Source organism: Oncorhynchus kisutch, linkage group LG15 (genome assembly GCF_002021735.2).
Source record: "Oncorhynchus kisutch isolate 150728-3 linkage group LG15, Okis_V2, whole genome shotgun sequence".
Classification (NCBI taxonomy): domain Eukaryota; kingdom Metazoa; phylum Chordata; class Actinopteri; order Salmoniformes; family Salmonidae; genus Oncorhynchus; species Oncorhynchus kisutch.
This window is the reverse complement of record NC_034188.2, coordinates 17,299,771-17,327,394: the sequence shown is the minus strand read 5'-3', so window position 1 is coordinate 17,327,394 and position 27,624 is coordinate 17,299,771. Positions and strand designations below refer to the sequence as shown.

The following is a 27,624-nucleotide window of genomic DNA, read 5'->3' as shown; positions in this document are numbered from 1 at the left end:
TCTAGATTTTTGGATTGGAGATGCTTAATGTGCGCCTGGAAGGAGAGTTTACAGTCTAACCAGACACCTAGGTATTTGAAGTTGTCAACATATTCTAAGTCAGAACCGTCCAGAGAAGTTATGCTAGACGGGCGGGCAGGTGCGGGCAGCGATCGGTTGAAGAGCATGCATTTAGTTTTACTTGCATTTGTATGGCATTGAAGCTCACCTGGAGGTTAGTTAACACAGTGTCCAAATGTAATTTTACATCCGTCCCCTCTTTCCGCAGCAACCAGTGATCCGGGTCAAAAGCATCAATGTAACAGTATAACTTTAGACCGTCCCCTCGCCCATACCCGGGCGCGAACCAGGGACCCTCTGCACATGCGCCCTCCTCTTTCCGCAGCAACCAGTGATCCGGCTCAACAGCATCAATGTAACAGTATAACTTTAGACCGTCCCCTCGCCCAGAGGGTCCCTGGGCACGAACCAGGGACCCTCTGCACACATCAACAACAGTCACCCACGAAGCATCGTTACCCATTGCTCCACAAAAGCTGCGGCCCTTGCAGAGCAAGGGGAACCACTACTTCAAGGTCTCAGAGCAAGTGACGTCACCGATTGAAACGCTATTTAGCACGCACCACCGCTAACTAGCTAGCCGTTTCACATCCGTTACACAAAGAAGGGCCAGATGTATACAGAATGGTGTCGTCTGCATAGAGGTGGATCAGAGAATCACCAGCAGCAAGAGCGACATCATTGATGTATACAGAGAAAAGAGTCGGCCCGAGAATTTAACCCTGTGGCACCCCCAGAGACTGCGAGAGGTGAATGTGGCTGTTGAGTCGAAAACCTAGGCCAGGCCGATGAATACGGCTGCACAGTAGTGTCTTTTATCGATGGCGGATTAACCAATGTCATGGTCAATGTCAGTCACTTACTCAGTGGCTTTGAGTTTGAGGCTGTCTGCGTGTTCTGGGATGCCATAGACGTTCTCCACCCCTGGCAGAGAGAAGTCTAGACTGATGGAGGAAGGACCTAAGAGAGATAACAGCCAATCAAGATACACTCAGAAAAACACATCAACAATGACTGGTCACCGTGCCTAACGCAAGTCATAAAACTCATCCAATCATAAAATAATATCTCCAGGAGATGAGCGGTGAGTACTCAGGATCAGAATACCAAGTACTCAACTGCAAGCCGCCTCATTCACCTGTCAATTGAAATTAGGGTCCACAGAAAAGTATACATACCATTGGGTTTGCTGTCTGTGTGCGATTTGAATGTCTCCTCCCACATTCCATCTTCCACTTTCTCATCCTCCTTCGCCTTCTAGGAAGGAAGGAACAAAAGAACAAAGGTGGAGCCAGATGGAAATAATTGCAGAGGAGCCTTGTGATGCGAGAGAGAATGGGAAAAGCAACAAGGGGTTTGATTTCAGCCCAGAGGCAGTAATGTTACAACTAGGGATGAAATGGTTACCGGCTTCACGATAAACCATGGTAAAATTCCCGAAGGTTAGTATTACCGTTTCAAATTTTAAATAAATCATTAAAACCTTGTTTGATTACCACGGTTTGAAAAACTCACGGTAAACACGGTCCAACATCAACCAATGTTAGCAACAGTCTGGCGCAGCATGCAACGTGGGTTTTGTTTTGTGTGAAAACATGGCGGAAGGCAGTGACAGCGCTCGGGAGATTTTTCTGCCGTCTAAGAGGACCAAATCTGAAGTGTGGTCGTATTTTGGGTTTTACAAGAGTGCTGAGGGTAACTTAATTGAAGATGGTCACCCTGTCTGCAGAATACGCAACAACAACAAAAAAATGCATATAAAGGGGGCAACAATTCAAATCTATTGAGTCATCTTCGTAACCACCACCCACTACTTTATAGCGAATGCAAAGTAAGTTAAGTTTTAGCTCAATGCATGATGTAGGGACTTTGAACGGGGGAAAATGTCATGGTGTCTGTCTAACTTGCTAATAGCTTGTCAATAATGTAAACGGAAAATGTCAGTGTTTCCTACTCTTGTAATGTTGTTCTGCTGCTGTATGCGCAGTGTGTCTGCAGACTATTCGCCCATTGCACACGATAACACGTTATGCAGTTTAATCACCCAACCAACATTTTGTTCAATTAAAATCCGTCAGTCATCGACTTGGTTATAAAAGTGTTCCAAAAGGAGAAACACTATATACTCCTGTACAAGACTCCTGTATTTATGTCAATTGTTGGGCTCATTGCAATAACTACCACTGTCTTCTTAAGACTCATTTGTATTTATGTCAATTGTGGATGAGGCCATTGCATATACCCAAATGCAACACAGAAGATAGACTGTGTGTGAATCATTATAATGTAACACCAATAATAATGTGCTATTCCCTTGTTTACAGAGTGGGAGTGCAGCAGACAAACCAAGTGATGCTACCGGTCCCTCATCGACAGCTGTGACGCTTATGCACCCACATCAAAACATGCTCATGACCTCACTGCAGCCCTTTCATATTACATTGCAAAGGACATGATGCAATTTCAAATTGTTGAGAGGCCTGGCTTTCTGAGGCTGATGAAGGTTGCCGTGCCTCACTACAACGTGCCATCACGAACATTATTTTCCAAGACTGAAATCCCAAACCTGTATAACCGGGTTAAAGCTGATGTTGGAAAAGGTTTGGCTCAAGGCACATGGTTTGCTGCAACTACTGACCTCTGGACCAGTGAAATCTGGGGTGGTCAACCATACATCAGCTTCACTATCTATTACCTCACCCCAGACTGGCAACTGGAATCAAAACTGCCTGGAAACACAGTTCTTCCCAGAAGATCACTCGGCTCACAGTTTGAGAATATGCTGGAAGAGTGGGGGATCAGCAAGAAAGACCTGGTCTGCATAACCACAGACAACGCAACAAACATGACCAAGGCTTTTGAAGAGTTCCCAGATCTGTGGCTTGGGTGCTTTGGCAATAATTTGAACCTGGCCATCTCAAAGGCTCTGAAAATTCAGAGAGTTGACACAACAGTCAAGGCCTGCTGTCATCTGGTCCAAGGCTTCTCACTTAGCTGGAAGGAGAGAACTGAGAGAAAAGCAAGCTGCCCTTAACATGCCACAGAAGGCTCTGATCCATGATGTGGTGACCGGATGGGGATCTACATACAAGATGCTTGAGCGTTTCCTCAGCCAACAGCAGCCAGCCTGTGTGACACTGGCTGGAGAAAGAGGAACATGGCACCTGATGGCCATGGATGCTGACATAAGGTGTCATGGAAGCAACTGTGCCAGCTCCTTGAACCTCTGAGCAAGTTTACAGATGCACTTGCCTCAGAGACATGAGTGACACTGTCAGCCATCAAGCCTGTCCTGGACCACATCACCCGTGATGTTCTGGTGGAAAAGGATATGGATCCATCCCTGACCAAGGAGATGAAAAGGGTAATGAGAGAAGAGCTTAACAACAGATACACATTAGGCAAAGAGTCAGGCACATGGCTTGTTTCATTGACCCCTGCTTCAAAGGGAGCTTTTTAGGTGAGCCTGAGGCTGCAAAAGTTGACACTGACAGCCGTGTCCAGGAGGCCTTGAAGCTGGCAGCTGCACAAGTCAGGGAAGAACCACAAAGCAGCACCTCCACCACCCCCACAGCGTCATCAGCGTCATCAGAGGGGAAAGGCCTGAGTTGCTGAGAAAGATCACCTCTCTGCTGCCTTGTTGAGGTAAAGAGGGTCAGATTCCGACCTCCCCAGAAGACAGAGTGAAAGAAGAGATCAAGGTCTACCCGTCTCTGCCACCCATTCCAGCAGAAGAGGATCCACTCGTGTGGAGCCACCATGTATCAGAGCTGCCTCACCTTGCCACGGTTGCCAGGAAGCTTTTGTACATCCCAGCAACCAGCAAGCCATCAGTGTTCAGTGCCAGCGGGCACATAGTCTCCCCTCGCAGATCACTACTTAAACCAGACAAAGTAAATATGGTGACATTTTTACATTTCAATCTCAAGTGAACAACAACGCATACATACAGGATGTTAGGCCAGCAGCACCTTGTTTCTTTGTGGAGAGAACAGACATACAATCAGTGCTGTTCATTTGATTTCTTTACATATTTTGTGTTTAATGTCAACACCTGCACATTGGATGTGTTTACATATGGTTGTATTGTTCTTACATGCACATTGCTTTACTTGTGTTGCTTTTATATGCACATTTGATTTGCTTACTTAAGGTTGTGTTCATTAAAACCTACACAAGGGAAACTTTTACCTCATGGCGCCATCTTAAATAATATCATTAAATGTTTATGCACACAGAAAGTGCATAGTGCTGCTAATTCATTGTTGTTGGTTTTCAATATAAAACTTGGTGAAATGATTTCAGTGTGTGTGAGTATCAGTACTTTCTGCACGTTTTAACAATACCGCAATAATACTGCTAACCGTGATTATTTTGGTCATTATAATCGTGATATGAAATTCTCATACCATTTAATCTCTAGTTACAACAGAAAGGGTTCGATTTCAGCCCAGGGGCAGGGCAGTAAAGTTACAAAAGAAAGCAATATTTTAAAAAACCTTTAACTGCATCTTTTGCTCAGTTTACTGATCCTGATCAAAAGCCTGGGGGAATCCTTTGTTACCCCTCCCATACCTCTTCCTCTCCTTCTGTCGGTTCGTTGGCAGCCTCAGTTTCTTCTTTATTCTCAGTTCCTTCTGGGTCTACCTTGCTGTGGGAGAGAGAGAGACACATAACCTGCTGACAACTGAGTAAATAAAAATCCCAAATGGAACAAGAGGCACACATGGAAAAGAGAACAGAAGGAAAATCATGACCCCACACAGCCTTCTCACTAGAATCAAAATAGTGTTCTTGTCAACCTACTTAACCTTTTAAAATGTCACTCTAATGACAAAGGGGAACAAGAGGAGAACAATTCCCTACCTTGTGGTTATTTTGATGTAAACACCAAGGGACTACCGGTACCCTGCCTTACACAGACTTCCTCAGTGAACACATACATACTACCCCTGTGAAAGCACACACTGACCAGAACAAACAAGCCTTGAGGGGAGAGACATCGTGGTCTACTCAGTGCTATGGGATTAGACTATGCCGCCTCTACATATGACATGACTGTTGGGTCAACAGTGTGGTGAAATGGCTGTATCATGAAGACATTTGAAGTTAAGAGAAATGTGGGAGGAAAAAGGCATGTGAGCATCTCCTCTGAAGACCGGTAAAGAGCAGACCAAATGGTAGTGAGCCTAGAACTGGCCTTCATGCCTAGACAGGAAAATATTTCAGAAAATGCTACCAGCCCAAGTCACCACATCCTTGAGCCATTTGGTCATGTCATTTTTGGATGTCTAAACTACAACTCAATTCCATACTCCTACATTGCCAGCACAGACAAATACAAACCTACAAAGGTGAAGGGATTTACCTAGAGAATACCCACTTGATGTTTTCCCACATGCTATTAACTTTGGTTTTTATCTTATAGGAGATGCTGAGAGGTAGAAGAGAAGAACAGGACAGAATGGAGGAAAATAATAATGAAATGGAGAACAAAATAGCAAGCAGTGAAAAAGCAAGAAAACAAAGAAACATGTATAATAAGGGGTGTGTGGGATGTGAGTTGGTGTGTGGGATGTGAGTTGGTGTGTGGGATGTGAGTTGGTGTGTGGGATGTGAGTTGGTGTGTGGGATGTGAGTTGGTGTGTGGGATGTGAGTTGGTGCGTGGGATGTGAGTTGGTGCGTGGGATGTGAGTTGGTGCGTGGGATGTGAGCTGGTGCGTGGGATGTGAGCTGGTGCGTGGGATGTGAGTTGGTGCGTGGGATGTGAGTTGGTGCGTGGGATGTGAGTTGGTGCGTGGGATGTGAGTTGGTGCGTGGGATGTGATGTGAGTTGGTGCGTGGGATGTGAGTTGGTGCGTGGGATGTGAGTTGGTGCGTGGGATGTGAGTTGGTGCGTGGGATGTGAGTTGGTGCGTGGGATGTGAGTTGGTGCGTGGGATGTGAGTTGGTGTGTGGGATGTGAGTTGGTGTGTGGGATGTGAGTTGGTGTGTGGGATGTGAGTTGGTGTGTGGGATGTGAGTTGGTGCGTGGGATGTGAGTTGGTGCGTGGGATGTGGGTGTGGGTGGGTGTGACTCACGTATCCTTGCGGATCCGGAGGTGCTCGAAGGCCAGCAGGCCACGGGAGTTAAGTGACAGAAGAACCTCCCGCCCCTCCATGATGTCCAATCGGAACGGCTTAGCGCTGACGATCAGCCGCTGAGAGTCTGCCCCCAAAGACAGAACCACCCCGTTCTCATCCCGAGACAGGAGAGACAAACTGAAGGAGAGGGAGAACGAGATGTGTGAAATAGGTAAATTGATGGGTGGAAGAAACAGAAAACACCCAACAAATAAATTATTCTGTGCCATCTTGTCTCCACTGACTATTCACAGATGTATTCTCTCTTGTAGCTGGAGGTTATGATATTATCAACTGAGAGCCAGGCAATTTATCTACTACATGCCCTCAGGTAGTGTTTGCCTGCTTCCTCCACTAACTACATTTCCTTTTAACTCCATTGCTGGTCTCTGTCCTAACCAATTCTTTAATTCTCCCCATCCACATGGCTCAATGTCACCCATCCACTACTCCAGATAGCTCCCTATGAGACTTACGGCTCTGTGGGTGGGTCATTGATGAGCACATCGGGGACCTCAAAACGAGGCTTCAGTGGCTTCAATTCATTTATCTTCACCCTGGTCATGTTGCCCTGGAGACGATAGAGCTCAAGCAGCAGACGCACCTGAGGGAGCGGGGGAGAGGTGGGGGGTTAAAAAAGACGAGACCAGGACCCAAAGGGGTTTCAGCACACCTGTTAATACATGTATGGATGGATGTACAATAACATATTACATAATCTGTGAATTAAAGTGTGTGTGTGTGTCTAACAAACCTTGTTGTTGTCATTGATGAGCTGCAGTGTGAGTTTGGTGTTGGTGAGCTCCAGGGTCTCCAGCAGGGCTCTGTATGGGGACTGGCCAGGCTTTAACGCTCGCTGACGCCTGAGTGCACAAACACACAGAGTTAAAACATGTTTATTAAGGTTTGTGTTATGCCAACGTAGAAGTACATATTGTGAACACTGGACCATAAGTGTGGAAGAGAATGAGGTAGACTTGTTGACTTACACGTTACCATCAGTTACTTCGACTGACAGACTACTCTCATTGACTGTGTACAATCTCTATGAAGGTGCTAAGTGGTGTAGCTGCGTATCATCTAGAACTCACTTGCAGAATGCACTCTGGTCACAGGTTTTGAAGTTCCCCCGGTCCACTGCCCAGGTCCCACTGAGGCAGCCAGCCAGCCACAACACTAACAGAGGCCCCATCTTGAGAGGGCTGATGAGAGAAACAGAAAATTGGAAGTAAATGTTAAGTGGAAAAATACTACATACATTCAGCTCTGTAACGTTAGTGATAGATAACGCTGACAACAAGTCGTAAACATATTCCAACTGAGATCCTCGAGTACTCCCAAGAGCACATGTCTGTTGTGCCCCAAGACAAGCAGACCTGATTCTACTGGTCAACTGGTGCACCCGATTAGACTACAATCACCACATTAAAAGGAGGAAATCATCATAGCAATCACACCCTTCATAACATGAATGTTGTACCCCACATGTGAGATACGCGTTACCTTTGAAGTGATTCAGACAAGTTGTCTGGGGTTACAACAAAAATACATGTTGTACTCAAGGACCCGAAGTTGCGCTTCCGGGTACCATATCCTGTTGTTGATTAACCTCGTCTAACTGTTTTATGAATCACTAACGTTATAGCTAGTTAACTTAGCTATATATGTTAATTAGCTAGTATGCATGGTTAATAGAAAGGCCATCTTTGGCAAACTATTATCTGACTAACATGGCTTCTTGTCATTTGCGCTCGCTGCGTCCTAAAATGCTGTTAGAGCTATTCATCTGGCAAGCTAACGTTAACTACTAACGTCGATTTGGTCCTGTCAAATCTGGCTAGTTAGCCAACACCGGTTGCTAGCTACCTAAATCCCCGTCGTAATACAAGATGTAGGACAGAGATACGCACATATGATATTTCATCGATCGAAATAGTTACCAATGTATGTCCATCATTATCTAGCTAGATAGATCATCATCCCAAAAGGTTAACGTTAGCTGCTTAGAGAGCGCTGTCAGGCCGCTATTTCAATTAAAGGCTCGAGCTGCTAGCTAGAGACAGTAAAAAGATAACTCAACCTGTCTACTCCTAGATATTGCAAGCGAATCACGGTGCATGCGACATATTTTTCGAAATCACTAGTTAAATGCATAATTTAACCGCAGAAACGCTTTGTCTTACCTTACTACGAAGGCGGCCATCTTGGTTTAGTTTCAACCTTGGCCCACCCCGGTTTCACTCAAACTAGCAAATATCGTGGAGTAACAATATTTTTTTGTAGTCTTTAAATATGTAGGACGAAATTCGATATTGGTGGATTATTTTTAGTATTTATTTATTATATATATTCAATTTTCATCGGCAATTAGATTTGAAACTGTTATTTTGTATTTATGAGTCTTCTGGAATTATTCACCGTTTATCCCCTCCTTGTATTTCTTTATCCTCTCAGACAAGGACACGTCAGCTTGAGGTGGTCAGTTCTGGAGCAATTCTCTGTGATTATTTTGTACTATGGTTGCACTGCACTTGCTTATTTTTCCTTCAGGGACAAATACACTTACAGGCTCTACCAATATAAAACTACATTGTGAAACATTTGCACAGAGCATATGGAAGTCAGAGACAATGATCTTTTACAGATATGTAATGGCTCTGTTTAGAATGGCATGCGCATTTGGGGTCAATTCAGATTAATTCAAATCCAATTAATGAATTGAAAATGGCCCATTAAGTGTCAAAGGTGTAGTGTTGATAGAATTCCCCTCTAGGTTGACAAAATAACAGTCTCAGCTTTGCTACACTCTTGCACATTTATTAGGAGATCTGGTTCAAACATAAATTGTGCTGTAGGTAAAGACATTTTAAGGAACGTTTGTGTGATTCATCATATACCTGCAGGCTGTGTTAGTTGATGTAAAATGATTACATTATCATTGATGTACCTTCTCATTACAAAGTTGTACTTCTGTTTCAATTCGAGAAAAAATAAGTTGAATTGAAATTCAGAACTGCTGTAACTCGAAATGTAGACAGTCAAGTTAAGGACAGATATTTGAAACAACAAAATTATGATCACTCCCTTTTCTGCTAATTTATTTATGGTATACTACATGTTTTTATCCCCCTACAGTAACAGCTACATAAAAAATTATACTTAATCTATAAAAATGATACAAAACAGGAGAAAGATAAACAGTAGATATAACATGCTCAACTATGCTTCAGAGCGCATACAGATCTAGATTCAAGTTAGAGCAACTAACAAGAAAATAGCAAAGCAACATCTCCACAATTCCCGATCACCAACCACCCCTATCCTCATCTTTCACAAACAATTCCAACAGTCCCACTTCTTGCACCTTTTTCCTCTCCATCCCTCTATCAGTTCTCTCCTTCCCTTTTTCAGAGCTGGAAACGCCAGCATAGATGCCCCAGCCGGTCAATGTTCTTATGCAGGACACTGTGAATGGGTGCTACGTATCTCGCCACGTCTCCGTCCCGCGAGAAATCCCGGCAGAACAGGCCCTTCTCGGCACTGAAGACAAACTTCTGTGGCATGGGGCCGTTACCCCTTACATATTCCCACACAGCCAGGAGGAGAAGCCTCACTTCGAACGGCGTCAGGTAGGGGAAAGCCTCGTGGACGTTGCCCAGCACAGGGGGCAGCAGCTGGCCCTCGCCCATACAGGACACCAGCATGCATGAGGCCTGGAGGTGCCACGGGGAGTCCATCGCCAAAGCCTCCCTCGAAGCCTCCCAGTGGGCCAGCAGAGTGGCCAGCAGGCCCCGGAGCACCGCAGAACAGTAACAGAGAGCAGGACGCCCGGCAGCCACAACATGGAGTAAATGGAAGAGGACAGGGTGGGCCTCGAAGCAGCGGCGGATGTGTATGTCACGTTCTACAGTTGTGCGTGCATGTTCCTCTGGCGGCCATGACAGTTCCCCGTTGGCCACGTCGGGGCAGATATACTCCACTAGCGTCACTGCCATCATTTTGGCCGCCTCAGCGTTGATGGGTGGCGGCTCGTCTGGAACGGAGGGCTGGTGTCGGGTGCCTCCACCGTTGCCGCCATTCCCGGATGGTGCACTGCAGCACTGGACGGTGACAGCCAGCAGAGTCTGGACATTCTGTATGACACTGGCGGCGTCGGGGTGAGGCGTAGCGCTGCGCTGCTTCAGACCCTTCCCTATCACCCCAGCATGGAACACAGACCACACACTGCCAGAGAAGTTGACCGTGGTACCGAACCTGCAGTTGATGTCCAGCAGGGAGCCCACCCGGTCAGGGGCCAGGGACGGGGAGATGGGGGTGTCCCCTCCAATGTCCTCACTCTGCCCTCCGAACAAGTCAGTGTTTCCTTTATGTAGAGCTCCCTCCACCAGGTGCTGCAGGACACATTTGAGGGTTAGAGGGGAGTAACCGACCAGACGGGACAGGAGGAGCACCGAGCAGTTCACCGCCTCTCCTCCCTGGCCTTCGTCTCTCCCCTTCCCTGTCTCTCCTCTCCTCCGCAGTGCCAGAAAGAAGTGTGTGACGGCAGCCCGACAAACAAGCAACAGGTGGGAAGGCAGGGCAGCACGGGGGAGGGGGCTGCGGGACAAGAGCCGCACGGCAGCGTGGGATACCGCCGGGTCACCGTGGAGGAGCAGAGGACAGAAGTCATGGAGGTGTCCTGAGACCGCTGCACCAACCTGCACTGCCATGGAGGACTGAGGACTAGCACCTCCTCCTCCCATGCCTCCTCCTGGGCCCCTCCTCTCCTCCTCCTGTACACTCTGCATGGCAGAGCCCAGGTTGAGAAGGAGCTGGCAGAGCTGCCTGGGTCCCAGGGTGTGTGTATGGATCTGGGCCACGCAGCGGATCACTGCGGCAGGGATGAGGCCCGGCAGGCAGGCGGACAGTGGGGTGTGGAGCTGCCAGGCCAGGGCCAGCTGGTCTGGGTTCCGGGCCAGGGTGAGCAGCTGACAGAGGGCCTCCGTGGCCACGCTAGGGCCCCCGTATACAGACAACAGACACAGCAGACACAGCAGCTGGTGCAGCCAGAGATGACGCTTCCTCTCCAGTCTCAGCATCTCAGCACAGAGCTCTCCCACGTGGGACTGCAGCTCCTCTAGGAAGGGGACCACACGGGGCGCCTGGGAGGAGGGAGAGTGGGGGCGGCTGTAGTAGCCATCATCCCCTTCTGAGCGGGTGTAGACCAGCTTGTGGAGGTGCAGCAGGAGCATCTGGAGGAGGAGGTCGCAGGCCTCCCGGACCCCCTCGTGAGGGGAAGACGTGGGGCCGGAGATGATGACAGAGGCGGGGGTGGCCGTGTCAGCTAGGAAGTGGAGGATGCGTGCCCCTCCAGCAGGGCTCTGGGCGATGAGGTGGACAGCCAGCCCCAGCATGTTGTCAAGCTCGTCCCTGGGAAGGCCCTGTAGAACAGCCTGGAGCTGGAGCAAGACTGGAGGCCGTAGAGACTCCACCAGCTCTGTAGATACGGCGCCCAGAAGAGAAGGAGAAAGCGCCGCCAGCTGGAGAAGGAAGGGCACTGTGGCTCTGCGGAGCTGGGCTGAGTGCTCCAAGGAGGTGGACCCAGAGCTGGGGGGTATAGTCGGGGGACTGAGGCTCTCCTGGAACATCCTCAGCAGCTCCCGCCGGATGCTGTCAGAGTGCCGCGCCGCCAGGTGGCCTAGGATCCCCACCACAGAGCCGATCTTAGGCACTCGGCTGCTCTTGTCTCCCTGACACTTGTCAGCCGTCCCGTGGGAGCAGAAGTCTTTAAGGCCACAGGCCAGGACACGGCTGATGATGGTGCCCGGGAAGGAGGATCCGATGTGAGCCACCACCCAGTCGAAGTGGGGGGAGTGCTGCACGGAGGTGTCCAGGAGAGCGTCCACACATTGGTCAGGACACCAGGCTATCATAGCTGCCAGGCACTGGGTATAGGCCTCCATGAGGGAGCGTGTAGCCGCACAGGACATCCACAGCTGCAGCAGCTCGTTGAGGCTGGAGGAGTGGGGAGCTGCCCTGCGGCCAGCATGCTTGGAGCTCAGCTGCCCCAGCAGGTCTACAGCCCAGGTTGAGACAAGGGGAGCCCAGGCTCGGGGATTGAGCTTAATGAACTCCGCCAGGACGCCATGGACCTCCGTGATGACATCCTCCAGGTTGGAGTCCCCATCGCCATCGCCGTTTGTCTCTAGATTGTGAAGAAAGGCTGAGACATGCTCGTTGTACACGCCCCTTAGGTGCTCGAGGACCGCCCCGCGACAGGCAGGCACAGACCGTAGTAGACGCACGGCACAGCGGGCATGCTCACGGACGTTGAGTTTACGACCCTGGGTCTGGTCCACGCCACTGATGAAGGATTTTATCTCCTGGGACAGTTCCTGGGGGCTACACACACGATAAAAGTTAAGTTTCTCTCTAAAAACAATTGGTATCAATTGTATTTTCTCTCAGACTATAATATTTCATAAATATGCTTGAAAAATGCTGACCACTGCATCTAACCTTAGCACAATAACAGCCTTAGAACAGTACAGTAGGGAAGCAGCCACATAGCTACAACTACTGGCTAGCATGCTAGCTATGCTAAGCAACTCACCTAAATGCATTCTGCGGTGTGTGAGTGAGAGAGGTCTGCATGGTGACTGCCAGGGAAGTCCCGTCAAACACGGCACACATCGTTCAACTTCCCAAACTGAAAATAGAACATAAAGAACTCTCCCCTTATATCATCATATTTGACGTGTAGATTTGATTATTCGTAGCTTGTTACAAGTGCGCTCCAAAACCGGAAGTCTTTATTTTCTTATTCTATCATTGTCTTTCGAGGGGTAATTTATTGCCATCTACTGGCCTGACACTGTACTTGGAAACCACGTCAGCACGCACGCTGCCAGGAGATACGCCCTCGGATTGGTTTGCTTTTTTTCCGAGTCAGCTGATCGTTGAAGTCTAAAGTCATTTCTGTGTTCTATGTAAAAGCAATCAACATCGTAGCAACGACACGGAACTTACTGTAAGTTATAAGAAGGGTCAAGTATTTAGTGATTATCTAGACTAAAGTACTTGTGAGAATTACAAATATCTAGCTAGCTAAATGGGATCGAAAGACTTGACAGCATGCAAACATAGTCTATGTTGTGTGCCGTTTGTGGTCAGTTACAATAACGTAGCTAAAGTAGCTAGCTATTTCCTTGCATAATTAATGTTTTTTTTACAGTAGCGGTGCGTGGGTAAAATCACTGAGGAAGCCAGAAAAAAAGCCATATTACAACCTATGTGTTGTGATAATTGTGTTGTTTGCTCTATAACCTGTTAAGTAATATGTTGCCACAGTGTTATTTAGGCCTAAAGCCCGAGACAATAAGACAGTTGCAGAATAAATTCACCCAAACCTTTGTTTTATCACAAAACTGGATAGCAACCTCTGTTCGGTTTAGTCCACATAGCATATTGCATGTAATAGACAGTTACATGACCTCAAGCAAGTTAATGTTTCCGACATTTTCGGACCACTAAACAACTATTGATTTAAAACCACAGATATTTACCACAAGTTGCAAAGAAAACAGGAGTTGCCTCCACTATTCCAAAACCATTTCAACATCATCAAATCACTGTTGCTTAGTCTAATACAGTGACAACTAAAAGATACCAAAAACAATTTAGTCCAATCAAGATATATATTATATTTTTTATTTAACCATTATTTAACTTGGCAAGTCAGTTAAGAACAAATTCTTATTTACAATGACGGCCAACCAAAAGGCAAAAGGCCTCCTGCGGGGACGGGGGCTGGGATTCAAAATACAAAATAAAATAAAAATATAGGACAAAACACACATCACGACATGAGAGACACCACAACACTACATAAAGAGAGACCTAAGCCAACAACAGCATGGCAGCAACACATAAAAATACAGCATGGTAGCAACACAACATGAAAACAACATGGTAGCAACACAACATGGCAGCAGGACAACATGGTAGCAGCTGTCGTGACTAGAGGACGACAGATTATGATTTTTCAACGCCGATACCGATTATTGGAGGACCAATAAAGCCGATACCGATTAATCGGCCGATTTTAAATGTAAATTTTTTAAATAATGACAATTACAACAATACTGAATGAACACTTATTTTAACTTAATATAATATATCAATAAAATCAATTTAGCCTCAAATAAATAATGAAACATGTTCAATTTGGTTTAAATAATGCAAAAACAAAGTGTTGGAGAAGAAAGTAAAAGTGTAATATTTGCCATGTAAGAAAGCTAACGTTTAAGTTCCTTGCTCAGAACATCCTTTTAACATGAGTCTTCAATATTCCCAGGTAAGAAGTTTTAGGTTGTTGTTATTATAGGAATTATAGGACTATTTCTCTCTCTACCATTTGTATTTCATTAACCTTTGACTATTGGATGTTCTTATAGGCACTTTAGTATTGCCAGTGTAACAGTATAGCTTCCGTCCCTCTCCTCGCTCCTCCCTGGGTTCGAACCAGGAACACAACGACAACAGCCACCCTCGAAGCAGTGTTACCCATGCAGAGCAAGGGAAACAACCACTCCAAGGCTCAGAGCGAGCGAGTGACGTTTGAAACGCTATTAGCGTGCGCTAACTAGCCAGCCATTTCACTTCGGTTACACCAGCATCATCTTAGGAGTTGATATGCTTGAAGTCATAAACAGGGCAATGCTTGACGCACAAGGAAGACCTGCTGGCAAAACACAGAAAGTGCTGTTTGAATTAATATTTACGAGCCTGCTTCTGCCTACCACCGCTCAGTCAGATACTTAGATACTTGTATGCTCAGTCAGATTATACGCAACGCATGACACGCTAGACAATATCATCAACCATGTGTAGTTAACTAGTGATTATGATTGATTGTTAGCTAGCTAGCAACTTACCTTGGCTTACTGCATTTGCGTAACAGGCAGTCTCCTTGTGGAGTGCAACGAGAGAGAGGCAGGTCGTTATTGCGCTGGACTAGTTAACTGTAAGATTGGATCCCCCGAGCTGACAAAGTGAAAATTTGTCGTTCTGCCCCTGAACGAGGCAGTTAACCCACCATTCCTAGGCCGTCATTGAAAATAAGAATGTGTTCTTAACTGACTTGCCTAGTTAAATAAAGATTAAATAAAGGTGTACATTTTTTTTTACAGATTTCTGATTGTTATGAAAACTTGAAATCGGTCCTAATTAATCGGCCATTCCGATTAATTGGTCGACCTCTAGTCGTGACGTGACTCTCATTAATGTGATGACTGTTATTTATCAAAAAATTACCTACTATGTCTAATTCTTACCAGATTAAATTAATCATGTAACAATTAACTCATTAGGACTTTGGGGCACCACAGGAGAAATTGTTTAACGAGTTACCATCTCCCGAATTACCTAAAGGATATATATATCAAAAACAGTCACTTATTAATCATTACCTCATATCAGTCTCATTCTGAACGTCGCAGACTTATTGAATCTGCACAAACCTGAGTCTTACTGATAATTTTGTACCACATAAATTTATTTCATTATTTACTAACACACTAAATGATAACACAGGATACACACAGACACACACAGTATAGGTTATTGATTAGAAACTTAATATGATGACAGGTACCTGGCGGACTAACACAATATGACAGTTGTTACAAAAGATGGAGAGTTAAAGAGAAAGAGATACAACACTTGGATACTTTGGGGAACTATGCTCACAGTAACCCTAATACCTTGCCCCAAACTGCTGCCCCTTTGGGTAAGAAGTAATGCATGTATTTACGTGTTGAAGGTCTTTGTCGTGTATCTCTGTTGGACCCAGGCCTTCGTGAAAAGGGTTCGATTGGGCCTTCTCCTTTGGATGGGCCTTCTCCTTCGTTCTCAGGTGTAAGGCTCTGATCATTCACAACAGGTCACAATGCCCTTCTTAGTTGTCTGTTTACTTGCACTTGTTCTTGAAGAGTTGTCTTCTGAGGACGGCTAATCAGCCGTGTCAATGATCCCAAGTGGTGATGAAAGCAGTGTAGTCGGTGATGATTTGAAAAGAGTAACCAGGTGTTCATACTCAAATTCCCTTTCTTAGATATAGCTACTCAACTGTAACATTGACTGTTAGAGGCTACTTCGTCTACTTCAACCTCATGTTGATTTTCATTGGTCGTGACCTAGCTGCAGCTTATGGTCCGTTTAGTCTGGTATGTTATTTCTTAACTCAATCTTTTATACCTTCTGGGTAAAAGGGGCATTTTCATCATGATGACATGCTCGCTGGGCTCCCTGGGGCGTGGCTAGTTAAGAGGCAAAGTATTATAATTACTATGATCTTGTTAGAGAACTAAAATCACAATCCTATCATCACAAAAACATTCTCTTCATCCTTGATATTTTCTACACCACGTAAAGGATGTAAACCTGATATACACAGTGTAAAAGCTCCTTTTCCGTTATAACGTGTTTATACCATTTTTAAGGACATCATAAAATAGACATTAATTTTCCAAATTCCATCTTTCATCATTCCCAACATTCAGATGTTGAAATATATTGTCCCAGTGTTCCTTGTTGGATGTTGTGGGTGGCAAAATCTTCTGTAACAAAGAGACATTCCATTCACCCATACTAGAGACCAAAAGGAGTCGTCTGCTGCCCACAATTTACGATCGACGTGAGGTGTCATAAAACCCCCCACATCAATCCCTTCCCCCCTCTGCGGGTGAGAGGGCTCTGTAGACGCTGATCCACTGTAACCTGATCTTTGGATCCTCAAAGGAGAGTCATGACACAGCACAAACTATGGCACAAACATTATTGGGCACAGACAGCACCACAAATGGCAAGAAAGTAGAGACAACAATACATCACGTGAAGCAACCACAACTGTCAGTAAGAGTGTCCATGATTGAGTCTTTGAATGAACAGATGTAGATAAAACGGTCCAGTTTGAGTGTTTTTTTGCAGCTCGTTCCAGTCCTTAGCTGCAGAGAACTGAAAAGAGGAGTGACCCAGGGATCTGTGTGCTTTGGGAACCTTTATCAGAATGTGACTGGCAGAACGGGTGTTGTATGTTGGAGGATAAGGACTGCAGTAGGTATCTCAGATAGGGGGGACTGAGGCCTAAGAGGGTTTTATAAATAAGCATCAACCAGTGGGCCTTGAGATGGGTATACAGAGGTGGCCAGTTTACAGAGTAGTATAGAGTGCAGTGATGTGTCCTATAAGGAGCATTTGTGGCAAATCTGATGGCCGAATGGTAAAGAACATCTAGCCGCTCGAGATCACTCTTACTTGCCGATCTATAAATCACGTCTCTGTAGTCTAATATGGGTAGGATGGTCATCTGAATCAGGGTTAGTTTGGCAGCTGGGGTGAAAGAGGAGCGATTACCATAGAGGAAACCAAGTCTAGATTTAACCTTAGCTTGCAGCTTTGATATGTGCTGAGAGAAGGACAATGTACCATATAGCCATACTCCCAAGTACTTGTATGAGGTGACTACCTCAAGCTCTAAACCCTCAGAGGTAGTAATCACACCAGTGGGGAGAGGGGCATTCTTGCTAACAAACCAGATTACCTTTGTTTTAGAGTTGTTCAGAACAAGGTTAAGGACAGAGAAAGCTTGTTGGATACTAAGAAAGCTTTGTTGTATAGCGTTTAATACAAAATCCGGGGAGGGGCCAGCTGAGTATAAGACTGTGTCATCTGCATATAAATGGATGAGAGCACTTCCTACTGCTTGTGCTATGTTGTTGATGTAAATTGAGAAGAGCGTGGGACCTAGGATCGAGCCTTGGGGGTACTCCCTTGGTGACAGACAGTGGCTGAGACAGCAGATGTTCTGACTTTATACACTGCACTCTTTGAGAGAGGTAGTTAGCAAACCAGGCCAAAGACCCCTCAGAGACACCAATAATCCTTAGCCGACCCACAAGAATGGAATGGTCTAGCGTATCAAATGCTTTGGCCAAGTCAATAAAAATAGCAGCACAACATTGCTTAGAATCAAGGGCAATGGTGACATCATTGAGGACCTTTAAGGTTGCAGTGACACATCCATAACCTCAGCAGAAACCAGAGAAACCCGAAACCCGAGAGAATACTATAGACGTCAAGAAAGCCAGTCAGTTCATTTTTGACAAGTTTTTCCAACACTTTTGATAAACAAGGCAAAATAGAAATAGGCCTATAACAGTTAGGATCAGCTTGGTCTCACCCTTTAAATAAAGGATGCCCAGTGGCTGCCTTCCAAGCAATGGGAACCTCTCTAGAGAGGAGAGACAGGCTTGGCGATGATAGGGGCAGCAACCTTAAAGAAGAAAGCGTCTAAACCATCTGGCCCAGATGTTTTTGTTGGGGTCAAGTTTAAGGAGCTCCTTTAGCACCTCGGACTCAGTGACCGCCTGCAGGGAGAAACTTTGAAGCGTGGCAGGGGAAAAAGATGGAGCAGCATCAGGGATAGTTGCATTAGAAGGGGTGGGATATGATGAAATGTTTAATGGTTCAAGGAGTCATGGCTGAGTCAAATAGGAATCCTGACTTAATGAAGTGGTGATTAAAGAGCTCAGCCATGTGCTCCTTGTCAGTAACAACCAGATCATCAACATTAAGGGACATGGGCAGCTGTGAGGAGGAGGGTTTATTCCCCAGGTCTTTAACCGTTTTCCAGAACTTCTTGCAGTTAGACCCACAGAGAGAAAACTGCTCCTTAAAGTAACTAACTTTGGCCTTCTTGATAGCCTGAGTGTACTTATTTCTAATTTGCCTGAACGAGAGCCAGTCAGCCTGAGTATGCGTGTGCCGAGCGATTTGCCAAATGGAATTCTTGAGGTGGAGTAACTCAGGGACTGAACCAGGGACTGAACCTATTTTTAATGATCATTTTCTTTATGGGTGCGTATTTGTTAACGATACCACTGAAAATGTAACAAAAGATGGTCCAGGTGTCTTCGACAGAGGGGATCATGGTGGCCGATAACACCCAGCAACAGTCAACAAAGAGTTATTTGAACGTTTAATGTGTAAAACCAGGAAATCAAGTTGTTTGGGGACAGACTTGGTGGAGACAACCGAGCACTGAAGGTGGCCTTGGTAAAGATTGCCCCTCCACCTTTGGAAGATCTGTCTTGCCGAAAAAGGTTATAACCAGAACGGTTAACATCAGTATTCAAAACACTCTTTCTTAACCACGTCTCAGTAATGACCAACACATCTGGATTGGAGCTGTGAACCCACACTTTCAATTGATACATTTTATGTTAAAACCTTCTAGTGTTAACATGCAGAAAACCCAGGCTTTTACGAGAGCAGAAATCCGTAAAGCAGATATCAGAGCAGAAACCAGAATTGTGGTTAGCAACAGTAAATTGGCCTGGGTATACATGCACAAGATCATATTGTAAAGCAATTTCATCAGCTAACATGAATACAAAGCTGGCGAGAGGTGGTTAGAACCCACGGTTGGGTAAACAAGAAAGTTCATAGTCAACAAAGCACGGGTGGCCGATGTGAAATGGCTAGCTAGTTAGCGGTGGTGCGCGTTAATAGTGTTTCAGTCGGTGACGTCACTCGCTCTGAGACCTAGAAGTAGTTGTTCCCCTTGCTCTGCAAGGGCCGCGGATTTTGTGGCGCGATGGGTAACGATGCTTCGTGAGTGACTGTGGTTGATGTGTGCAGAGGGTCCCTGGTTGGAGCCCAGGTTGGGGCGAGGAGAGGGACAGAAGCTATACTGTTACACACGCAGGAGTCATGAGGCAAATCGCATAAAGCACCAGAGAAACAAAGAACGACTTGGGGCTAGCCATTGTAAGTTCAGAGTCACTCGCCCCAACAGTGTGAGTGACGGCGAATGGTCCTTTAAGACGGCCGAATAAAGTTGTCCTGTGGCTATTGTATTTTGGAGATTCTGAGGAGGATATCTTCTGATGTGATCAAAGCAACAATATTGTTTCTTATTGATGTAATTTACAATTGAAGGCTGCATATCAGTTAAAAATAGAGATGAATCCAGGGGGTACTGTATTTTAATTCAATTCAATTCAAGGGTTTTATTGGCATGGGAAACGTGTTAACATTGCCAAAGCAAGTGAGGTAGATAATATACAAAAGTGAAATAAACAATACAAATGAACAGTAAACATTACACATACAGAAGTTTCAAAACAATAAAGACATTACACATGTCATATTATGTATATATACAGTGTTGTAACAATGTACAAATGGTTAAAGTACAGAAGGGAAAATAAATAAGCATAAATAAGGGTTGTATCTATAATGGTGTTTGTTCTTCACTGGTTGCCCTTTTCTTGTGGCAACAGGTCACAAATATTGCTGCTGTGATGGCACACTGTGGGATTTCACCCGGTAGATATGAGAGTTTATCAAAATTGGGTTTGTTTTTGAGTTCTTTGTGGATCTGTGTAATCTGAGGGAAATATGTGTCTCTATTATGGTCATACATTGGGCAGGAGGCTAGGAAGTGCAGCTCAGTTTCCACCTAATTTTGTGGGCAGTTACCTCTGCACCAATGGGACGGGAAACTCTCCTGCCATTGTTAGGCTCAAGAGTTTTCACAACCCTCACTTCACACTTCTGTGCGAATTTCAGTCAGTTTCTTTCATAGCAGCTTCGTAGCCTTATTTATTAAGCTTTATATAACAAAATTACCAAGAGATTGTCTTTTAATTTTTGGCTTCAGAAGTAAGTTCAGACTGAACATTACTCACCTAGTTTTCTGTTAGATGGTGTTTCCATATTCCGCTGTGTTTCTTATGCAGGTTTTGGTTTGTTAGAAGTTTTTTTTCTTCTTGATAATTCTTGCTAGTAATAGTCCATTCAGGTAATTTTGTTCAAAATTAAGGTTTTAGTTATGGAATTGTGATTTGGAATGAAGGTTTTGATGTCCTAGCGAAAAAAATTCCCGTTTATTTACATTTATCCAACTCTAAATTCTATCTTTTTGCAGAAGAACTCAGGAGCTCATGCTCTCTGTGTCTGTTCGCTCTCTCTATATATATATTTAAGATGCGGCTGTCCATGGTTCTGATTTTTGTTTGTGCAAGTAGAAAAATATGTTTACACCCTACTTGTCGAGAAACTCCAATGCCATCCTCCTCTCTTTCATGTTGACAAAACAGTCTATCACTCTGTCATACAGGACAGGCTTTTATTTCTTGTTGTCCTAGGCTACCTTGCTAAAATGGTTGTTTGCTAGCCTAACTTCCATTCATGGGCAATGTTAGCTAGTTAACGTTAGCCTTCTACATCTAGCTACATATTGAACTTCCATCCTCTCAGGCCAGGGGCACAACAATGTATGAATTAATGGTTGGATCAGAATCACCGTTACAATCATTGGCCAGTAAGGAGAATTAAGTAAAACCACATGTTCAAATCTCTATCTCCATCCATGGCTAATTTAGGAAAGGGACAATTTTTGCAAGCTAGCTAGCCACCGGACGACAACAACACAACAAGATGCAACAATTCAAGTTGTTTCTGTCAATGACATATGCACTCAATGTGATTTGATAGGAGTGACACCAAAATCCAAGCTGGCTTCCCTTGACACTTTCTTTTGGTGTGCCAAGAACATTCACAGTTGAGCTCGCTCAGTTTAGCGCAACGCTGATTGCCAAATTTTTTATACTTTTAAAAATCAAGGTAAGCTAAATGCACGCATGCTTCCCTTGCATTCCATTCAATGCTATGGGCGGCAACAATGTCATGCTTGTTTGAACCAGACAGCATCAGATAGATGGCCTACACATAAAGAGACAGATGGGCACTGTTTTGGTCGCTCACATGCTTTCTCCGGTGAGATACATATGGAGCCAGATAGCTGCCAAAAGGTTGAACGTAGGAATCGTTAGGATCGTAAGAAAATCCATACGTGAAACGTAAATGTGAAATTTAATCTGTGAACATATAAACACCATGTTGTGATTACAGAGAGAACTTTTAGTCTTGAACAAATCTTGTGTTGCAATTCTGATGTACAATAATACCTTTCCAAGTTTTGGCAATTTCATCTCACCAACAATAAAAACTTGTGAGGAGTACTATGAGAACAAGCATAACATAGTATACAAAAAACGGAAGTCAGGGAAACCGGAAAGAGGTATCCTGCATGTTTTCAAGTTAAAATTCTCCATTCTATAGGCCTAAATGAAACATTGAAATATTAGTAATATCTACAAACCTGTAGGCATTGCAATTTAGGCTATCATTTTGGGTACTGGTGTCTTGCAGTACTCTATTTGTGTTTTATTACTGCTTTTATTATAGGCCTCCCCTTAAAAAGACCCAGCTCACAGGCCTATAAATATAGCCTCTAAATACATTTGAAATTAAATAGTTGAAGAAGCACATGCAGTGGCTAATAGGATAGGGAAAACCAATCTGGCAATAAGAATAGGCTATTCATAGTCTTGACCATTTGGGACCTCTTGGCTATTTAGCTCAGGACAGACTTAATCAATATTTCTTTAATCAAATTTATTGATATGGATATAGCCTCTGCGTGATTAATCAATATTTCTTTAACCTAATTTATTGATATGGATATAGCCTCTGCGTGATGGGGTTGTGCAATGCAAATGGCTACAAGCCTACATACAAAGTGGAATTCGCAAATACAACAGTCAAAATGCCTAGTATAAGGCCTATAGTCCGTGCTCCCAAATACTGGAAAAAGTGTACATGATCACCACAGTAGCCCCCACGCGGCTATAAAAAATAAATTATGCAATTATATGACTGTTAGATAACACACAACAGTATGGCATATTTAGATAGTGGAATAGGCCTAGCCTAAATCATATTTACTTTCTATTTTGCAGCTCAGGTGATTATTTTAGACAAGGGTCTTCTGTGTCTTTATAATACAAGTAATTTGCTGAAGGCCCAAGCCTGTATTACGTCATCTACTGTTATAACGTCCTTATCGAATGCTCTAGACTTTTATTCTGGAAATGAAACCGGAAGCTGCAAATCAACTATAAAGTCTTGGCTAGAGTTGCTTGATTTACTAGCTATCTTTGACTAGCTACATTCGGTTCATGTCCTTTGCAGATGTCACATTCCTGGCAAAAGTTTGTGCGTATAAAAAAGATGTGTAACCCGAGTAAAGGGAGACGTAAAGTAAGAATGAAACGTGTAAATGTTCAGCCATAGTCGTATCATAGGGTTTGTACGTTTACAGATCTAATTTAACGTGTAAATGTTCATCCATAGTCGTATCATAGGGGTTTGTACGTTTACAGATCTAATTTAACGTGTAAATGTTCATCCATAGTCGTATCATAGGGTTTGTACGTTTACAGATCTAATGAAACGTGTAAATGTTCATCCATAGTCGTATCATAGGGTTTGTACGTTTACAGATCTAATTTAACGGTTACATTTTCTGTTTCACACATGGCTTTTCTTAGAATCCTAACAATTTACATATCGATTTCCTTACGATCCTAACGATACGTACTTTTTAGCTTTTGGCAGCTATCTTGCTCCATAGATACATTCAGCCTCTTGGGAATGAATTTAAGAAAAATTCTGAAACAGAGACGAAAGTAATTGAAAATGTGTATATATATATATATTATTTTATTTTTTGGGTGTACCCTGGCTCTCCTTGGCATCCATGAATACACTCCACTGATTTTTTATAGACACCAGAACATAGTGAAATTAGATCAATATCTAGTTTATTGCCTAATATTTTGTTAGCTAATGTCTTAGGAAAACAGCCCCCCTAAATATAACACATAGATTTTGTTCTGACTTTACAGGGTCGAGATAAAAGCTCAGGAAAAACGTAAAGTTATTTACAAGCAGAAGGGAAATCAAAACTGTGGAAAGGAAATAACGGTAACCATGGCTCCAACATTGGTAAGTAAAGTCCAATCCAAATGTTGATTGTGTCCACTGTCTCTGTGTAATCTGTTTTTATGCAAATATTTACATTTGGTTTGTACAAAGTAGTGTTTGCACGACGATCTGAGCACTTTCCCTTTCAGAACGGCATACTTGGCAGTTGGTTGGCGGTTGCATACTTCAACAAGAGGGTGTCTAGCAACAACACCCCTGTATGTGGCAATACACAGATTTGCCAAATCCTACTTATTATTTCTCCGTTGACAGTACGATGAGAAGCCAGAGCCAGGGGACCTGATAGAGATATTCAGATGCAACTTCCAGCACTGGACTTTGTACGTTGGTGGCGGTTTTGTTGTTCACCTGGCCCCACCCTGTGAGTTATACTGTTGATTATGATCAAATCTTTATTTTAGAAGATATAGTGCACTCAACAATTTATATACAGTAGCCTACATACAGTGGCTTGCGAAAGTAATCACCCCCTTGGCATTTTTCCTATTTTGTTGCCTTACAACCTGGAATTAAAATAGATTTTGGGGGGGTTTGTATCATTTGATTTAAACAACATGCCTACCACTTTGAAGATGCAAAATAATAATAAAGTTTTTCAGTTTTTATTTTTATACATTTGCTAGCATTTCTAAAAACCTGTTTTTGCTTTGCTATTATGGGGTATTGTGCGTAGATGGATATTTTAGAATAAGTCTGTAACGTAACAAAATGTGGAAAAAGTCAAGGGGTCTGAATTTTTTCTGAATGCACTGTTTTTTGATTAGAAGTATTCGTCCCCGAGTCAATGGTTGAAACACATTTGGCAGCGATTACATCTGTGAGTCTTTCTGGATAAGTCTCTAAGAGATATTGTACACTTGGATTGTACAATATTTGCTCATTATTCTTTAAAAAAATCCTCAACCTCTGTCAAGTTGGTTGTTGATTATTGCTAGACAGCTATTTTCAAGTTTTTCCATAGATTTTCATGACGATTTAAGTCAAAACTGCTACTAGGCCACTCAGGAACATTCATTGTCGCCTTGGTAAGCAACTCCAGTGTATATTTGGCCCTGTGTTTTAGAATATTGTTCTGCTGAAAGGTGAAGAAAAAAAACGTATTATGTGACTTGTTAAGCAAATGTTTACCCTTGAACTTATTTAGGCTTGTCATAACAAAGGGATACTTATTGACTGAAGACATTTCAGATTTTCATTTTTAATTCATTTGTAAAAATAATTGAAAAGCATCCTTCCACTTTGGCATTATGGGTTATTGTGTGTGGGCCAGTGACACAAAATCTCAATTTCTTCCATTTTAAATTCGTACGCAACAAAAATGTGGAAAATGTCAAGGGGTGTGAATACTTTCTGATAAAAACTAATGTGACAAAACTCAACTTTAAACTCATCTTTGGCACTGACGATATGTTTTATGACATGTTTTGTCTGTGCACCCCCTCCGTTGGAACTTTTCCCTCTCCTTCTCCCATGTCTCTTTGCTCCCCAGCTGAGGTCCCTGGAGCCAGTTCCAACAGCCTGATGTCTGTGCTCAGTGACAAGGCTAAGGTGAAGAAGGAAAAGATCTGGGACGTGGTGGGGCATGATCAGTGGTGCATCAACAACCAGCTTGATCAGGATTACCAGGTAAGTCAGTAAGTACAGTATTGTTTGCGACCCAAAATAGCACCCCATGGGGCCCTGGTCAAACATAGTGCACCGTGTTTAAGTACTACTTAAGTATTTTTGGGGGGTATCTGTACTTTACTTTACTATTTATATTTTTGCCAACTTTTACTTCACTACGTTCCTAAAATAAAGATGTACTTTTTACTCCATACATTTTCCCTGAAACCCAAAAGTACTTATCAAGATAACATCCCTGGTCATCCCTACTGCCTCTGATCTGGCTGACTCACTAAACACGAATGCTTCATTTGTAAATGATGTCTGAGTGTTGGAGTGTGCCCTTGGCTGTCTGCGAATAAATAAATAAATATAAAATGATTCTGTCTGTTTTATTTAATATAAGGAATTTGAAATGGTTTACTTTTGCTTTTGATACTTAAGTACATTTGAGCAATTCCATTTACTTTTGATACTTAAGTATATTTAAAACCAAATACCTTTTAGACTTTTACTCAAGTAGTATTTTACTGGGTGACTTTCACTTTTACTTAAGTCATTTTCTATTAAAGGTATCTTTACTTTTACTCAAGTATGACACTTGGGTACTTTTTCCACCGCTGGGAATAAGGTGCCAGGCTGTGTGATCCTATGTGGCTCAGTTGATAGAGCATGGTGCTTGTAATACCAGAATAGTGTTTTGATTCCCGCTGGGGCCAACCAAATGAAAATGAATGCATGCACTAGTATAAGTTCGCTGAAGATAAAAACGTCTGCTAAATGGCATAAATTGCTTAGCATAAAATGATCTGCTAAATGTCATGCATTATATTATTATAGGTCAGACCCATCTGTGAGATACTGAAGGACGCCCAGGCCTATGTGGACCAGGAGCTGCCCTTCTGTGTCTTCAAGGGGAACTGTGAGCACTTTGTAACAGAGCTGAGATATGGGAAGGCTGAGTCTCGACAGGTAGGTACACTGGACTGGTGCTCATCAATAGGTGTACTGTGCTCAGCATAGAGTTATCTTGTGAGCCATAATGACATTCTCAAGCTATGAATGTGTGTCAAGAGAGTGTAGAGTAGCTGGATTACTTGTTGTTATACATTCAAAGCATCTATGACTATTTCTGAATCAGTCATTCATTCAAATGAATGTATTTTTCTGCCAGGTTCAGCAGGCTGTGGAAACAGTGGGAATGGCCGCAATGGTGGGCTTCGGAGTCCTTGCTGTTGCAGGTATCGCGGCAGCCATCTTTGGAGGTGGAAGCAAAAAGAAGAATAAAGGGGGAGAATATAAGTGAGCACCTGTATGATGGCTTCCTGAGCAGCCAATCACCAATAGGCCTGATAGAGATGAATTATTCAACTACAGTACTACTGCCCTCGTCACTTGAATAATTCTGTTGTTTTCAGAAGGGAGGATTGAGTATTTCCGTACATCTTTTTAAAAAACTTTTACAATTACACAGACGTGATTTGAAAGCACAAAGGAAACGAGGAACAGTGTCTTGTTATAATTCTGAGGTTTAAAGCCTTGGAGGTGTCATAGCCTTGCAGGCTTCTAGCTGATTTAACAAAAAATATATAATTTACTTATAAGCTATGAAGTTTCCCTACTAAAGTTTCAACATATTTATCTAGACTGAGATCTTTTTATAATGGGATAAAATGGTATTCCACTGAAGTTCTGATATTTCTATCATTAATTCAATTGTCTTTAGGACTCTCAGAACTACTCCTGGTTAGGGTCGGAGTGGATACGTCCAGTGGGCTGTCTTGAGCCCCCACCTGTTTAGCTAATACAAAAATAAAAAAAATATATTTTTTTTAAATGTGTACCTGTTTTACATGTTATTTTGGCAATTATAAACGTGTCACATATCAGTTTGCAAACATTGTACAAAAATAATAATTGAGTTCAGTTTAATAAAACAA

At 43.6% G+C, this 27,624-nt stretch overlaps 2 protein-coding genes and 1 long non-coding RNA gene across 9 annotated transcripts in view; 2 read left to right on the top strand and 1 right to left on the bottom strand.

Annotated features, from left to right (window-relative positions):
• Window positions 1–16,398, bottom strand: part of LOC109879826 (neutral alpha-glucosidase AB) — a 25,144-nt gene extending 8,746 nt beyond the window's left edge. Inside the window, exons 1-9 of one of the 7 annotated variants that reach the window (XM_031789754.1) lie at window positions 15,978–16,377; window positions 12,777–12,872; window positions 7,276–7,386; window positions 6,939–7,047; window positions 6,661–6,788; window positions 6,143–6,322; window positions 4,636–4,711; window positions 1,239–1,317; window positions 924–1,020 (exon numbers count right to left, since the gene is read on the bottom strand). In XM_031789754.1, the coding sequence (XP_031645614.1) occupies window positions 924–1,020; window positions 1,239–1,317; window positions 4,636–4,711; window positions 6,143–6,322; window positions 6,661–6,788; window positions 6,939–7,047; window positions 7,276–7,386; window positions 12,777–12,856 (860 nt within the window). In that variant the 5' untranslated portion in view covers window positions 12,857–12,872; window positions 15,978–16,377. Of the gene's footprint in view, window positions 1–923; window positions 1,021–1,238; window positions 1,318–4,635; window positions 4,712–6,142; window positions 6,323–6,660; window positions 6,789–6,938; window positions 7,048–7,275; window positions 7,387–7,687; window positions 8,019–8,124; window positions 8,334–8,367; window positions 8,674–8,980; window positions 12,566–12,776; window positions 13,024–15,977 lie in introns of those variants that run through there. The other 6 variants (XM_031789756.1, XM_020471998.2, XM_031789755.1 and 3 more) reach the window with 6 other exon arrangements.
• Window positions 1,260–4,359, top strand: LOC116353568 (uncharacterized). The gene is made up of 2 exons (XR_004202987.1): window positions 1,260–1,502; window positions 2,385–4,359. It is a non-coding gene; the product is annotated as an uncharacterized LOC116353568 (long non-coding RNA).
• LOC109879827 (phospholipase A and acyltransferase 4-like) lies at window positions 13,066–27,624 on the top strand. Its single transcript, XM_020472000.2, has 6 exons — window positions 13,066–13,193; window positions 23,980–24,079; window positions 24,332–24,440; window positions 25,569–25,705; window positions 26,525–26,656; window positions 26,859–27,624. The coding sequence occupies exons 2-6, from the start codon at window positions 24,065–24,067 to the stop codon at window positions 26,988–26,990; spliced, it is 525 nt and encodes a 174-aa protein (XP_020327589.1). The 5' UTR covers window positions 13,066–13,193; window positions 23,980–24,064; the 3' UTR covers window positions 26,991–27,624.